General features: G+C 35.4%; 3 protein-coding genes and 5 non-coding genes across 10 annotated transcripts; 2 read left to right on the forward strand and 6 right to left on the reverse strand.

The window, feature by feature from the left end:
• Positions 1 to 28: 28 nt before the first annotated feature.
• On the reverse strand, positions 29 to 237 carry F42H10.14. Its single transcript, NR_052531.1, has one exon. It is a non-coding gene; the product is annotated as an Unclassified non-coding RNA F42H10.14 (non-coding RNA).
• Positions 238 to 4,698: 4,461 nt separating this feature from the next.
• Positions 4,699 to 8,942, forward strand: F42H10.3 (LIM and SH3 domain protein F42H10.3). Of its 2 annotated transcripts, none has more exons than NM_001276793.4 (8): positions 4,699 to 4,873; positions 4,924 to 5,008; positions 5,533 to 5,625; positions 5,673 to 5,769; positions 7,189 to 7,287; positions 7,953 to 8,066; positions 8,294 to 8,439; positions 8,513 to 8,942. In NM_001276793.4, the coding sequence occupies exons 1-8, from the start codon at positions 4,704 to 4,706 to the stop codon at positions 8,666 to 8,668; spliced, it is 960 nt and encodes a 319-aa protein (NP_001263722.1). In that variant the 5' UTR covers positions 4,699 to 4,703; the 3' UTR covers positions 8,669 to 8,942. The 2 variants fall into 2 exon arrangements, with proteins under 2 accessions (NP_001263722.1, NP_498874.2); NM_066473.5 differs by having other exon boundaries at positions 8,246 to 8,439; positions 8,513 to 8,911.
• Positions 8,885 to 10,898, reverse strand: ess-2 (Splicing factor ESS-2). Of its 2 annotated transcripts, none has more exons than NM_001027410.5 (5): positions 10,683 to 10,898; positions 10,368 to 10,628; positions 10,146 to 10,319; positions 9,487 to 10,082; positions 8,885 to 9,365 (listed from the first exon to the last, which is right to left on the reverse strand). In NM_001027410.5, exons 1-5 carry the CDS (start codon positions 10,881 to 10,883, stop codon positions 9,002 to 9,004), a joined length of 1,596 nt encoding a protein of 531 aa, NP_001022581.1. In that variant the 5' UTR covers positions 10,884 to 10,898; the 3' UTR covers positions 8,885 to 9,001. The 2 variants fall into 2 exon arrangements, with proteins under 2 accessions (NP_001022581.1, NP_001022580.1); NM_001027409.6 differs by having other exon boundaries at positions 8,891 to 9,359; positions 10,683 to 10,893.
• A 267-nt stretch (positions 10,899 to 11,165) lies between these two features.
• F42H10.2 (coiled-coil-helix-coiled-coil-helix domain-containing protein) lies at positions 11,166 to 11,650 on the forward strand. The gene is made up of 2 exons (NM_066475.3): positions 11,166 to 11,451; positions 11,508 to 11,650. The coding sequence occupies exons 1-2, from the start codon at positions 11,191 to 11,193 to the stop codon at positions 11,592 to 11,594; spliced, it is 348 nt and encodes a 115-aa protein (NP_498876.1). The 5' UTR covers positions 11,166 to 11,190; the 3' UTR covers positions 11,595 to 11,650.
• Positions 11,651 to 12,321: 671 nt separating this feature from the next.
• On the reverse strand, positions 12,322 to 12,439 carry F42H10.16. Its single transcript, NR_052532.1, has one exon. It is a non-coding gene; the product is annotated as an Unclassified non-coding RNA F42H10.16 (non-coding RNA).
• Positions 12,440 to 13,720: 1,281 nt separating this feature from the next.
• On the reverse strand, positions 13,721 to 13,920 carry F42H10.15. The gene has a single exon (NR_052533.1). It is a non-coding gene; the product is annotated as an Unclassified non-coding RNA F42H10.15 (non-coding RNA).
• A 519-nt stretch (positions 13,921 to 14,439) lies between these two features.
• On the reverse strand, positions 14,440 to 14,653 carry F42H10.11. The gene has a single exon (NR_052534.1). It is a non-coding gene; the product is annotated as an Unclassified non-coding RNA F42H10.11 (non-coding RNA).
• A 69-nt stretch (positions 14,654 to 14,722) lies between these two features.
• Positions 14,723 to 14,866, reverse strand: F42H10.12. The gene has a single exon (NR_052535.1). It is a non-coding gene; the product is annotated as an Unclassified non-coding RNA F42H10.12 (non-coding RNA).
• Positions 14,867 to 15,482: the final 616 nt, after the last annotated feature.

A 15,482-nucleotide genomic window follows, 5' to 3' on the forward strand; every position in this document is an offset into this window, starting at 1 on the left:
AATCTGCAAAATGACGAATTAATTTATATTATCAGGAGATTGTTATCAGTTTATCAGTGAAAGGAGCATTTCCGCATATTTGAAGAAAAGAAAACGTTTCAAAGTAAAAAGTACGAAGTATACTGGAATCGCAGCCCTCACAGCCGGAGCGGAATGATGAAATTAATTCACAAAAAAGAAACAAAAATGTTTGCGGTAGAGCGCATTTCAACAAGTTGTAGATGAAAATTTTGTGCATGTGCCTTTAAGTCTACAGTAACTCTACACATTTTTTAAACGGTCGAGAAAGCGCAAAAAACATAAAAACGTGTCAAGTTGAGGGGATATGTCAAGGTTATTCTCTAAAGACAATCCTCATCCGAAGAACAATCTGACCCGCAACGGGAAAAAAAGATGGCTACGAGAGATATCAGACACAGACACAACGACAACACGTGGAGTCAAAAAGTCCCATTTCGTTTTGATCTTCGAAAAATGCGGGAAAAGAGACGCATACATCTCTTCTCGTTTCGCATGGTTAAGAGCGTGCTGACGTCACAATTTTTCTGGAAAAATATTCCCGCATTTTTCGTAGATCAAACCGCAATGAGAACAGCCTGACACCACGTGCGACAAGGGTTTTAGGACATTGGCATTGCAAATAGTTTCTTCTTTATCTTAAACAAACAAAAAAATCAAAATATTTTCCAATTTGTGTTGGTTTTCATTCAAAGATTTGTATTTCTTCAAGCCACAGATAATAATTGTATTTTGTCAACATAAATGTGCCTTCTCATGCGGAAAGAATGTGGAGGGCGGATATTGAAATAGATTCGAATTGAACTGAACATGTTTTTCTCTATCCTTTTTCCTCTTTTTTCCTAGTCAAAGTTATTTTGTGCCTGTTAAATGTATAACATTGTATATCCGTAAAAACTCTTTTACCTGTAATGCACGATTTCTTGGTAATACAGTATACCTTACCAACTGACCAATGTTCTTTAAAATATAATTAGCATTGTTTTAAGTGTGAATCTCAGTGACTCATTTCATTTGCTCACACTGCACGTCAGCTGTCGTACTCGTTGCTCTTCTTTCCGGAAAATGAAATCGAAAAGGACACTATTTTTGCTCTTTTTACGTTTCAACTAACCCGCTTTTCTTTTGTCACTTTACTTTATTGGCAAATTATTGGCTTTCAAAAAACCGAGGTCTCGACACGACCCAATGTTTTAAAACGATTCTGTACCACCAATGAAGTGCGCATTGAAATAATGCTGTAGTTTTGAAATTCTTCGGAATCTCTCGTTTTTTTCACATTTTCTTCCACATTTCGCATAAGTAAAAACTACTGTACTTTTTGAATGCGCACACTCATTTTTGCGACCTCCTTTATAAATACAATTTTTGGTCGTCTCGAGACCAAATACCGTATTCTTTTGCAAAAAAAACGGAAATCTTCAGGTCTATAACAGTTGTGCCCACGAAAAATTTTCGAAGCATTTTTTCCAACTGATTGGTGGAGAATAATTTCAGAAAGTAAGCATAATTTTGTTTATAAACTTTTTTTTCGAAAAGACTACGTCTTCAATCTAGGCAACCCCTTCAAACTCAAAAGATGGAAAAAGGAAAAAATCCTTCAATTCAACTGAAAATCATTCGACTTTCAAAAGAAAAAAGTGTATTGGATATCTAGTGTTTATCTCAGTTTTTGCCCCGGACATTCCAGTAACAACAATACGGACATTAGTTCCGCCGCTCCGAATCATCATCATCATCATCACAATGGGAGTGTGAAACGGAACCTCCGGAGTCTACAAAGTCGTCTTCTTTGCCTGCTTCTTCTTTCTCTTCTCAATTTTCTTAGTTCTTCACTCCTCAGTATTACATTCTTTGCAGTGTTTACCAGTACGTTGTGGGTGGAGACGGGTATCACATTTCATTCAATCATAATTTCAATGTGTCCCTTTATTTCATCAAACAATCTCTTGTAGAATTACTATATATCCTGTTCACTACAAAATTGTCGCAATCAAAAATTTTTATGTGAGATATGAGAATTTAAAAATTAAAACTTCGAAACGTTATATTTCGGTTCATTTGAACGATACCGATGAACAATTAATTACAAAAATATTTTAAAAAAGTTGAAAAAATGTCTTCAATTGACAAGTTTTTCTTAAAACAAAAATATTATCCTAAATAATCTTGAGCTGACAAAATGTTCCGTTAAAATTGGAATCTTTTCAGGCAATTTAACTGGTGCACAATAGAATGAAACGGAAAGTACTTCCAGTCTGTTTTTAGAAAAAATATCTAAATTTCTCTATTACATTTCTAATTATCTAAAACTTTGTCCCAGTGTCCAGCAGATAATCCATCCTGGATTTTATTCCCTTTCCTCTCCATCTCACCAGCTTCTTCTTCTTGTGTTACAACGAGGAGTGACCAACAGAAGAGAATGGAAGACAACCTGCCCTCTTCCTTCATCTTCTACTGCCCCCGCAATCCTCTCTGTTTGTTTCTCAAGAAATTCTCACAATTCTTTAGCTGCTTGGACGTGATGAGGATAAATCAAATCTTCCGGTTCTCAATATTAATTTATTCCAATCAACATCACTTTTTAGAAATTCGATTCTCTCGCGTCTTTTTGAAGCCACAAAGTCGGATTTCCATTATAGAGGTGATCCGAAACCAAACGACTATTTTCAATAGGGTTTCACGTGCCTGCCTACTACCTGCCTACTGTCTCCTCAACATCTCGCTTTAATTAATTGAAAGATTCACCTGCCAAGGGTGCAGCATTGATTTTTTACAAAAACCGTAAGGAGAAACCCCTGAAAATTGTACAACCAAATACAAAACTTTCCAATTTTTCGGATTTCTAAAAATACCGAAAAACCGTAAGATTTGTGATAATAACTCCCGATACATTTTTTACATTCCTACGTTCCGCCTGCCTGCCTGCCGGCCTGCCTGCCTGCCTTCTGCCAATTTTCTGTTATTTTCTGAAACTGCTTGTTCCCATTTCAAACAATATATTTGTTTAAGTTTCTATCAAGGATTGCAAAAAACCAAAATCATGTGTTCTTGGGTAAATATGTCTCTTTTCTGGTGCCTAAGCCTGCGGTTTATTCAAATTGCCTAGAAAAATTTACAAACAATTTTAAACAAAACTTACAAAAGTTTTTCAACGTCGTTTTTTGCACATTTTTCGAATTCCGTTCAGCTTCAATACATTTTTTTTCCAAATTGGGTTTCAATATAAAAAAAAAACGTTTGAAATTTCATACAAAATGATGATGCATCATCAACATGTTGTATGCACGGCTTCTTCCAAGTGTTCACTTTTCACTTTACACCGCTTCCCCATCTTCTCTTCGCCGCCGGCTCCGAGGATGCGACCCGTATCTTTCTTATGTGGAGGGAGCTATTTTAAACTCAAAACTACTTTTTCGAAAATGAGCTTCTCAATAGACTAGTACCCTTTGCTTCGTCTTCTTCTTTTTTAATAGTTTCTTGAGAGGTCATCTACAATCCTTTTGAACTACTTTCAAAAATGGACAGATGCCTGCTCATTTTTTTGAAATTTGGACTCATTATAAAAGTATTATTTCGTAATTTACCGAACATTTAAAACAAAAACTCCTTCAAATCAAAATAATTTTTCCGGTTCTCTGTAAAATTGAATATTAATTGAAGCAAAAACTATAGTTGGGCTCCGAAAATCGCAAAAAAAGAAATGGAGGACATTTAAATTTTCGGGAAATATTATATATATATATATATATATATATATATATATATTATTAAATATTATTATATTATTCATATCGCCTCCACTACACTTTTGTTCATATATTATAATACATTTTTCATTTTCTTCCCAAACCAACAATACGTTTACCGCAACTTAATCGTTTGCCAAAACAAACCAAGTTCCCTGATTTCACTGATATGTGTGATAACAATGTGAGTATGGAAAGTCAAAATGAGCACAAACATAAATGTGTGAGAGTTGTGTGTAGTGTCTTGTCGGGGAGTGAAGAAGGGGGCTCCATGAATAAATAACACATTCTTCTTTCCCGCTATTTCTCAATTTTTTACCCGAAATCTTTGTACAATCACCCTATCCGCCCATTTCATCCCTCGTTCGTTTCTCGCCTCGTTTACTTTTACTCATACATTTTTTTGTCTATCCGTCATTTTCCTACCATTCTACATCCAACCTAACCTAACCATTCAATTTATTTACTCTATCTGTCTATGTTTCTTTGTTTCGCCTTATCTATCATTTATGCCATACAACTTTCGTTCCCGTCCAAGGGTGAAACTTTCCAAAAAGCATAGAATTTGGAAAGTATTTCCAAATTATAAATTAAAAAAAAATTTTGTTTTGTCTTAAAAGTTAGAATTATAAAGATTAAGGTTCAGCAAAGATAATACCTCAAATTGACAGATTTAATATTAAAATTTTCCGAAAAACCCAAATTTGATTTATTTAAACTGGCAACTTTTAATTTTACCACACATAATTTTATAAACCCAAAAATATATGTTTTTATTCTGATAGGGTAAAAATATGTGACAATTCTCAAAACTCTTATGAATTTTACCAATTTTTGCCAATTTACAAAAACATTATTATGATTTCTATTTGTATTTTTTTCTAGTTTATTCAAATATCTTCAATCTTCATATTCTACAGTTTTTATTTCCAGAAAATGAGCAAAAAGTGTGCTCGCGAAGATTGCGGGAAGACGGTATATCCAGTTGAGGAACTGAAATGTCTTGATAAAGTTTGGCACAAGCAATGCTTCAAATGCACTGTTTGCGGAATGACATTGAATATGAAAAACTATAAGGGATACGACAAGAGACCGTATTGTGATCCGTTAGTTTTTATGAGAATATTTCAATTTCTAAATTTTCAACTATTTTCAGACATTATCCAAAAACCGTGGCTTCAGTGATGGCGGATACTCCAGAAATGAGAAGAATCGCAGAGAATACTAAAAATCAGAGTAACGTAAGTTTTTGCAAAAAATTTAGAGAAAAAATAAATCGTCTCCCCATAAATCTCATTTATAATTAAAAAATATAACATTTGAGAATGTTATCCCAAAAATTGTAAAGAGTTTTTAAAATTCTTCCAAAAAATATCTGTAAAATATTTGTAAAATCAAAATCAAAAATATTATAAAATCTACACAAATAAATTTTGTCGAATTCGGCACTTAAAAAATTTGTAGTGGTGTCAAATTATGGATTCTCAAAAAAAGGATCTCGCCACGGAAACTACTGTAAATCAAGTTTTCTTGAAGAGTTCTAATATAATGTTCATCTTAGTATATAATGAGAATTTTCCATACTAAAAATGTAAAAATTAACTCAAATTTGAGTTTATAAAATATACGAAATTTTCAAATTCTTCGAGTTTCCAAAATTTCGAAAAAACACAAAAAAAACTATAAACAAAATAGCTAGTTTTATTCAATAAAACCTGCTACTTCCTATAACTGATTTTCAAATTTTCATAATCTGAAATTTTAGATCAAATACCACGCCGAATACGAGAAAATGAAGGGAACAAAGATCGAAATTGCTGATGATCCAGAGATGGAAAGACTGAAGAAAAATACTCAGGTTGGAAATAAATTTTTAAAGATAGAATAGAATAATGCTATTTTAAGGTTCAATCAAATGTTTCCTATCACGGAGTTCTCGACCAAAAAGCTCGTCAAGAAGAAGTCCGTCCAAAAGAGGAAATCTCACCAAACCCAACTCCAAGTAAGTTGTTCTTCCATTTTGTTGTCCCCATGGACTTGAGAATTGTATCGTCCAAGTTATGTCAAAAGTCTTGCACGGGAAAAACTTTTAATTCTTTTTTCAATTTTCCTCACTTTTCTCTTATTGTTTTTGTATCGCTTTTTACTGCCAGTTTATCAACTGGTCACTGGAAATGGAGGAGTTGTGTATGGAATTGGAGTGGCAATGGTTCAAGAAACTGAAGAGAAGTATGAAGAAAAAGAAGTTGATGAGGAAGAAGAAGACGATGATTATTGGCAAATTCCGGTGATTGTATATCCTAGATAGAATTCGCTTTTTTTTTAGAATTAGTTTTCAATGTTTCTTTTTTCATATTTACCATATTCTCTGAAACTGTACTGGAAACATTTTGTACACTTTTGGCACATTTTGAGGGGAAATATGGTATATCGATATCTAGATTAGATACGTTTTGTTTGTTTTCTTCTACCTCATCTTTGCTTTTTTCAGCTAGCCATAATTCTAGAGCAGATATTTATAATCAATCTTAAAGTGTTCTTGCTCAAAGCTGAAAGAAAATTACTAAAGACTCTCGCTTATTGAAAATTGTAAAAACTATGTGGGACAAGTTCTTGCCAAATTTTGGCAAAAGTATTAACTTGGTTGTTGCTCTAGGTCGCGCCAATATTCAGTCCAAAATTGGTCTAACAATATATATAGCCAAATTTGACATGACAAATTTTGAATCAAATATTTTTATCAGGATTAGGTTAATCTAAACTTAAGTTTTGTCCAGATTTGGACTAAACTTTGCCAACTTTTCAGCCAGGTACATACTTTTTTAGGCCAAACAGATAACAGAGTTTTCTTCTAAAAAAATAACACTGTTTTTAAAGAAGAATATCTTAGATGTTCTACAATTGAAAAAGCAAACTTGCAGTGTTGTTTCTAGAAAGCTGAATTCTTCATTCAGTTAGTATATAGAATTATAGAAAACTTTCCAAAATGGCTTTGAGTGAAAATACTTTTTAGATTGAACTTTAATTTTCAACTTCTTTTCGTGTCATATCAATGTCCTAATGTTCACTTATTTCTCAAATCTCTTCATTTGTTTCATACAAAATACACCTTCAGGTGTTGTTGTTCCACCACAACCCACTGAGCCCACTCCAGCTCCATCCGTCCCAGTTATTGACCAAAAGCCGAAAGCAGTCAAATCGACTTTTAAGAAAGGGCCAGCCAAAACTGTTAAAGCTTAATTTTCCTTTCAGTTCGATTTCTGATCATGACTATTATTTTTCTATCTATTCAAATCCTACATTAACCATGACAAACTGATTTTTTCAATAAAGAATACATTTAATTAAAGAATTATTTCCAACAAATCAATCTTCTCCATTTTTCAACTCACTTTTTTTTTCCACTAACCATTTATTGCAGCTCCAATCTCTCCAATGAACCATCAATCATATTCGGCTCCAACACAAGCAGTAGCCGCAAATACGCATTTGATCTACTCAACAGAGCAAGGTGGAGCAGGTTAGTTAGCAATTGAATTGATTAATGAGCATCCAAAAAGAGCACCTTGTGTATTGAAAAACTGATTGAATGCCTATAAAAGTTATTGCTGATTTTGTTGCTGATTTTTGTACGGATACATTATTTGACCAAAAATTAAGATAATGCTAGGTCTCAGTCTAAGCCTAGCCTAAGTCTAAGCCTAAGCCTAAGCCTAACCTCTTAAAAAGTTACAATAAGGTTTTTCCTTGCGCTTGGAGCGCAAAAGAAAAGAAAAAGAGCTATTTAGACTTAGGGTGCCCAACTGGAATAAAATATAGGAAATCCTTATGACACACTTAAGCCTAAGGGCCCGAAAAAAAACTAGGATGCCCAACTGGAATAAAATATTGGAAATCCTTATGACACACTTAAGCCTAAAGGGCCGAAAAACATACTAGGATGCCCAACTGGAATAAAATATTGGAAATCCTTATGACACACCGGCGGTATGGCGCGGCTTCAGCCTAAATAGCCACTTTTATCGCGCGTCAGTGGGGGAGCTAACGCTCCCCCACTGACGCCAAGCCTAAGCCTTGTCTAATTTATGGTATCTAGTTATATAAAGTCCAAATTTTTCGTTGTGCTTCATGTGTAATTTTCTAAAAGCTTTTGTGTTGTGCATTGTTATTTTTCTTCGCTTTCAGTATCTCCAACACCACAAAAATCAATCGGAAGTATTGCTGACTATGATCCAATGAACGGACAATGGGGTACAGCTGCTGCTCAACCGAGAAATTCCGAGAAACTTGGATATTTGAGTAAGGATTTTGTTTTTTTTTTTGGCTTTTGTTTGAATGATTTGCTCATTTGTAATCCACACAAATTTTTTGCACGTTTTGGTACTTATTAATTCGTTTTGTGGAAGAAATAATCTTTTAAAAAGCTCATTTTGAATAATTTTGATCTGTCATTAATTGAAACTAACCGCTTGTTGCAGAGGCTCAAGTGGATAAAGGTCCGGCAAGATTTTGTGCGGATTTTGCAGGAGCTCCACCTCCATCATCAAATAGTATATCTTCAACATCTCCACATTCAACACTTTCTTCTCCACAAAGCACAATTTCACCGACTGGAAAAGCTGGATTTGCAGTTAAGGCAATTTATGATTACGCTGCTGCTGATAAAGACGAGGTAAATTTAAATTAGGTTTTCAACCAGTTTCACGATGAAAATTTATTCAACCATCTAAAATATTTGATTCCAGATTTCATTCCTCGAAGGTGATATCATCGTGAACTGCGAGAAAATTGATGATGGATGGATGACAGGAACAGTTCAACGAACTCTTCAATGGGGAATGCTACCTGCAAATTATGTTCAACCACATAAACTTCCTACCGGATTGCACCGACTTTCTTAATATTTCCAAACCCACGCACATTTTCTATCTCTCCATGACCTGCTCTTGCTCACACATTTCCCCTAAATGCTTCAATTATGCTTCAGGCTTCTGCAGTTATTTTTTCAACTTTCTGAAAATCCCACAAACGGGTTCTGTTCACCTTCTGAATGCCTTTTCTCCATTTGTTTTTCAATCTTCTAAAATGTTATATGGTGCTGAAATTTAAAAATTAAAAATTATAATAAATGAATTTACTATCAATTATTAGGCCATTGTCATAAATAATAAACCGTGTCTATAAGGCACATGAGAACAAAATATACAGATCTAAATTATACTAATCTTATAATATTAGAAAAAGTCTCCAGCATTTGCTCTATCTGCAGCTCCGGCTGATGTTGAAGGTCCGACGTTATCCCCTTTTCTTCGGATCATAGATTCAATCCCAGGTGTGCCAGGAGTTTGTGCTCCTTGGCTCCAAGATGATCCAGGTGTAGTAGAACCACGACTCCATGCAGAACCAGGAGTTGTGGATCGCTTTGAACTTGACGGTCTTGACCAATTCGACATGATTTTCGGCGAGGCGAAAGGAGATTTGTGAGCAGGTAACATTTTTAATCCAAGCTTCTTGGTTGCCAACTTTTGAGCAGCAGGAGATAATTGTGCAAGCTTGTCTGAGACTCGCTTGGATCCAAATCCAGGTGTTCGGCTGAAACTTTACCAAGTTGAAAATTATTTGAAGTACTATTATCTCGTTATAGATTTTAATACCATAGAGAAATATATTTTATAACTTGAAAAAATAAACAATTTTTAATTGAAAAATGAAAACTCACTGAGCTCCTTCAGCTGCTCTCATCGCAACTTTTCTCTTGTCTCTATATTTGGCCGCGATTGAATCATTCATAGATTGTGCAATTTTCTCCCGATACGGAACCTCTGGTATCTTGAATACAGGCGCCGCACCAGGCAACGAATGCTCTGTAACGTCAGGCGCATCAAGTCGGAATGGTGTTCCATCAATTTCTCCCCAAGTCATAAGAGGAGAATCCATGTCGTCAGGATTTGGATTCGGTGTTTCGAGTAATTTGAATGAGTTGGCTGGAGTTACTTCATTTCCCAAAAAATCAACTTTTCCGGCATTCGCGAGAGCATGGCTCACTGCTGCTCGAGTCATAGCTTCGTCGCTAGGCTTCAATTTTCCGGAGTCTGGAAACCTAGTGCCACGTTTATTTATTTCAGTTTGCTGTTTTCTAGCTGCATCTGCAATCTCTGCAGGTGTCAGAGCTGCCCCATCCGGATTGAAGAGTACAGTGTTCCATGCTTTGTATGCCCAATTGTCTACATTCAGAGGTCTATTGTCATCAGCATCTACAGCATGTTTTAAAGCCAACTGCACGTCAGCTTCAGCAGCAATTGCTTGTCGAGTCACCTGAAATTAGATTAAGTTACGAATTCGACGATATCAGATTTTATTCGTGAAAGAATATCTTACAAGGTTTTTGTTATGCTCTTCCTCGGCTTTATAAACCCAAGGACGACGTGCATCTTCTCGTTCCCTCATAACTTTCGCCAATTCCTCGAAGGAAGCATTGTCTTCTGATGTGTATTTGTTGAGATATGACGTTAAAGTCTCTTCTTTCTTCTTTTTTCGTTTCCGATTTAACGCCTGAAACTCTGCGAAAGATAGTAATGGATTGAAAATCATAAATCTAACCTCATTATCTCCTTCCTCATTAGCAAAAGGCATTGGAGATTGCATCCAATCATGTGCACTCGAAGTTGAAGCAGATGAAGGGCCCGGTGTATCTGCATCGAAAGATGAAACATCAGGAGCCTCAGTTGTCGAACGAGTTGTTATTGGGGTTCTGAAGCTTCTATCGGTCCGCACACTTCCAGTACTGCAGAACTTCATTTGAAGTTCTTTTATTTTATTAATGTCCTTATTTGCAACAGCCTCCAAATACTCTTTCTGTGCCTGAAAATAGAACTCATTAAAACAGTAAATATTTATAAATAATGATTATTTTACCTGCATTTTCTTGAGATGTGGAAAATAATCTTTTTCTATAATTTTATCAAGTCCAGCAATGTACTTCTCCTCGGGAACAACTTGGCGCTCAATTTTCTTAGTAACTAGGGTTTTCTGTGACAATTTCACTACTTTTCCCTCGTTTATTGATTTTGGCACCATCAGCTGAGCTCGCTCGTCATTTTTGTCGAACGACGACATTTTTCGAGTTCTGAAAATTTACAAAATAAAATTAAAAGCACTATTTTAAAAAGAAAAAACCACGAAAATTAGAAAAATAAAAGAAATTGCGAAATTTTATAAAAAATCGGAGTTTCGTAGTGCAAGTTGTTTAGCGCTCTCGTACGTAGTCCTCGTGGACAATAAACTTACTGTTAGAATTTGTTTTCTTTCAAAGATTATTTGATTAAATACATAACACTTCTTGTCCGTAAATTAATATATTTGATTTCTGGTTAATTTATCTTCAAAAACATTAATTGCTTTCAGAAAAGGTGATAATCTCGAAATGGCTTCAACAAAAGATGAAGTTGTGAGAATGAGCGTCGATGAGTACTGGGAAGATATTAAAGACGATTATCTTATACAACTAGCTAACACGGACCCTAATGAAGTCTATCCAAGCAATAACCCCGGACCAACAACTGCTGATGGCCAAATCAATTTTGAATGTCACTGTGTCGGTCATCTTGTTGGAAGCCCTTGTGGATTCGAGTTTCGGGAAGCGATTACGTGCCAAAAGACCAATAGTGATGGTGAAATAGAGCAGGTAACAATTATTTAGCTCTAGAGTTCTCGAAAATAAATAAATAATATGTATTGTAGGGAGCTTGCGGTAAGGAGTTGATGTCGTTCATGGAGTGTGTCACACGAACACAGTGTTTCGGTACCGGTGACAATGATAAAAAGTGATGATTCAATTATAATTTGTTCATTTTGTTAATTTATAAATAATTATTGTTTAAATACTGTTTTGTAATAATTATACTGTATTTTGTGCATTACAAAGAGTATTGCGAAACGTTTATTTGCTCTCTTTTCTTTTCATCTGTATATCTTCGAACACTCCTTCATTTTTTGGTTTTCTTTTCGCTGTTCGGATGTTCCTTTGGCCGGCTTGAAGTACTTTTCATATCTATTCTCCTTTTCCACTTGAAGTTTTAGTTGCTGTGGAAGATTCGATTCGGCCATCAGTTGTCAGGCTTAAATATGGTAAAAACGTTGCAGATCATTAATCGGCGGGAAGCGGGAATTTTGCATATTGTAGGAGAAGAAAGTATAGACCCGGTTTTACGGTAAAGTTCTTCTTCGCTTTAACAAATTGCTTCACTTGTCATACTTACGCTATTTTTGTAGGGCGCCAATGAAAGAATTTAGCGTTTCGAGTTCATCTATCAATTTGTATTTAAATTCTTGTGATTTTTGAGTGAGCATTGTAAGAAAAAATGATACTCAAATTCTCCGATTGGGTCAGATCAAATGATTTTCAATGTATTATAAATATTTTTTCAAGATCTCAATAGACGCCTTTTGATAACATATCCTAATCTAAATATTCTAATACCATATATCAAACAAAAATATCATGTTGACAGGCTGGATAGAGAGATTTTATACAATTTAAGAGATTCAGAGAAACGGGTGTCGGTTGAAGTGTAGGCTTTTCCCCTTAGTGTTTGCGCGCCCCCCTTCGCAAGCAGTTAGAGACGGTAGAAAAAGGGAAAAACCGAGAAGCTACTTGAAAATGTCTCGTGTTGAGAAAGGAAAAGATCGAGTCAAGAGAAGCAAAACTGGGGAGATATCAGCTAAATATACTCCCAGAACACCACTTGATATGAAAGTAGTAGTTTCTCTGTGAATTATGAGTGATTTCTGTGTTTTCCAGTGTTTTTTCGGCAGGTACAAGTCCAAACAGCATATTACGATGTTTAAAAAATATATTTTGCCTCAAATCGTACTCACCGGTTAAAGAGACATGACACGATTTTCCTTCATGGGTCTCGCCGCGAAATAAGTAAAGTAGAATGTTCCTTTAAACTTCGGGTACGGTTTTGAGGCAATATCGATTTTTTCTTCTTTTTTTGTTTGATGCTAAATAGAATAGGTTTTTCGCACCTTGAAACTGCAATTTCATGTTTAAATGTGTTTATTAGTTTTTTATAAATTTCCTATCACCCTACAAGAACAAAATTCATGAGCGCATTGAGAGAATTCTGAAATTTTTCAAAGATAAGATTTTTAGTCAAGCTCTCTTACATGCTCCTCTATACACTGATCAGTTAAAGTACTTTATCTGGTTTTTGTAGCGAGACCTGTCAACAGTGATAATTTAACTACCTCTCCTAACCCCCTCGAGATATGCGCACCCGCCTATTTCCCTCACTATACCCAGGTCGTTTACGTCCTCTTATCCGTCTGCGTTTCTTCTTCTCCACGCTCTCTATTCCCTCTTCTTCAATTATTTTTTGCAACCAGTTTTGCATCGTTCCACTAAATGGTACAAAAATTATTTTTCATATTTTTTGCCGTTTAGTTCTTCTTCTTTTCATAATTATCTTATCACCTTCAGAGACACGATGTATTTATGTATTTTGGGACTATCTTTGGTTCAGGGTGGGTTTTTTAACGCGCCAAAGTTGACAAAAGAGCTTGTTTTGGGAATATTGGCACACATCTTGGGAGAAATAAGACGCAGAAAGATCATGAATCGTATTCTTCTATTTCCACAGTGAGCTCCGTTTTTAGACAATTTCAGTGTGTGAGTAGTTTTCAAGGTTTCAATTTTTTTAAAATCTAACGTTAGAAAATGAAAAATAAAACAACTTCTGAATACTACATTGTTCAAGGAAATCTAGAATTCGAAGCAAATCTGTCCATTGTTTCCAAGACACACAAAAAAATCGGTTCATAATCCTTTCCATCGCCCCTTCTGATCATCCTTATTTAGGATTGGTTTACCTCAACCACCATGCCAATTTCATCGCATCGCAGTGTTCCTAGTCATTTTCGATGTGGTAGTTTCGTTTTGATCGGTCCAATTTAGTCTCTTATTTTCCTACTTACCAGTCACAATACTACCGACATCCCCATCGTCGCCACAATCGGTTACATAATAATTATCGTTCGCAATCGGGCGCCACTGCCGCCACACATTCACTCACAGACAGTATACTGTTGGGCACTGATGCTTGTTAGTGTGGTACACGACGACGACAACCATAGATAATTCGCTCATTCATCAGAATCTGAGGACGAGATGAGGGCCACGATGATGATGACAAGCGTGTCAAGGTGAACTCGCGTAGTCTTTCCGTCCGTGTTTGCCTCGTTTTCGCGCGCGCACCCCTTCTTCACTGGCGCACCTGGCTTGTGTCCTTTTCATCGAATCGCTGTCCTCTAGATGTCGTTAGTCTCGTTCCTTATTTCATTTAACGTTCAAGGTTCCTAATATTCTCCATAATTTGTAATTCGAAAAACGCTTCGAATTCTCTCATTATCAAAATTTACGATATCAGCTCATGTGCTTTGTAAATTAGTTTCAATCCGCCCAAGATTCATTTCTATTATTGTCATAAAATGATTTTATTTGGTTTTGTTCTGAAAATTCTGAGACATTCTTGATCCACTCATTAAGATCTGAGAATCTTCCGTGCGAGATTTGAAACTTTTTGAATAATCTTTCGTCTATCATCTCTCTAAATATCTACATCTGGATGGCACATCCGGGTGTAAAACTATAAGATGCCAATCGACAATGATGAGGGAGAAACAAAAAAAGAAAGGAGGATTTACTTTTGTTTTCTTTTCGAACATCTGCTTTTGTCCGCGTTTTTTTTCATCCTCTTTCCATTTCCCTGCCAAGTGGGAACAAGTTTTTTGTTGAAAACTTCTTCCTCTCCCCCCTCCTCATTTCCCTCCTTGTCATTTCATTCATTTTCCTCGACAAATTCCATATTGGTTTTGTATAATGATACTTTTAAATTTCTCGAATGTGAATTTTTAAGCATATGCATCCCAGCCTAGAAGTGCCCTGATTTGAATTTTATGAGCTGAGCATGAAGAATATCTGCATCCTCACCTCTGCCGTATAATGTGTGCCAGCCCACGCCTGCACAAATTTTATTGGTCGTTATTTTACGCCGTTGCAATGAAGGTATATCGGTACACCTCAACTACGCACTTTTTGATGCTCAACGGATTATTTGAATTTCAAACTAAGTGAAATCGCTATAGCATTTACATTTATAATGCATTTTGTATTCACAGCGTACCGTTTTGCTATTTACTCAAATAGATTCTTTTCAAAATTCATAAAAGTGGATTGATTGCTCTAAATCGTCTAGTTTAAAAATTTTTTCATTGTATTTTTAAATAAAAATGTAGAAAAATATTATTAAGAAAATACTATCACAGTTTGTTCAAACAATTTATTTTTGATCAACCTCGTCATTCGAACTTCAGCAGGTAGATCAAAAGTAAATTATATGAAAAACCTTGATTGTATCGAAATTTGTAGCATAATGATTAAAGTTTCGTGATTCCTTGCCGTAACCTTTTCGTAGTCAGAACGCGCCAGACAAACCTTCGAATTATCAGAAGCTCAAAAATATATGTTTTTGGTTTATCATGGAACGAAAATATTTCTAATTGGATTCTGGGTTCAATTGCTACTGCTCCGAGGTCATTTCTTTGTGAACATGCATAATATATTTCCTTTGTTTCCCATTCCTCTGCTACACTTTCTCCATTTCCTCCAAAAATTTTGGACGATGCTTTTCGGATCGCTTTTCTTTTGCTTTC

This window comes from Caenorhabditis elegans, chromosome III (genome assembly GCF_000002985.6).
Source record: "Caenorhabditis elegans chromosome III".
Lineage (NCBI taxonomy): Eukaryota > Metazoa > Nematoda > Chromadorea > Rhabditida > Rhabditidae > Caenorhabditis > Caenorhabditis elegans.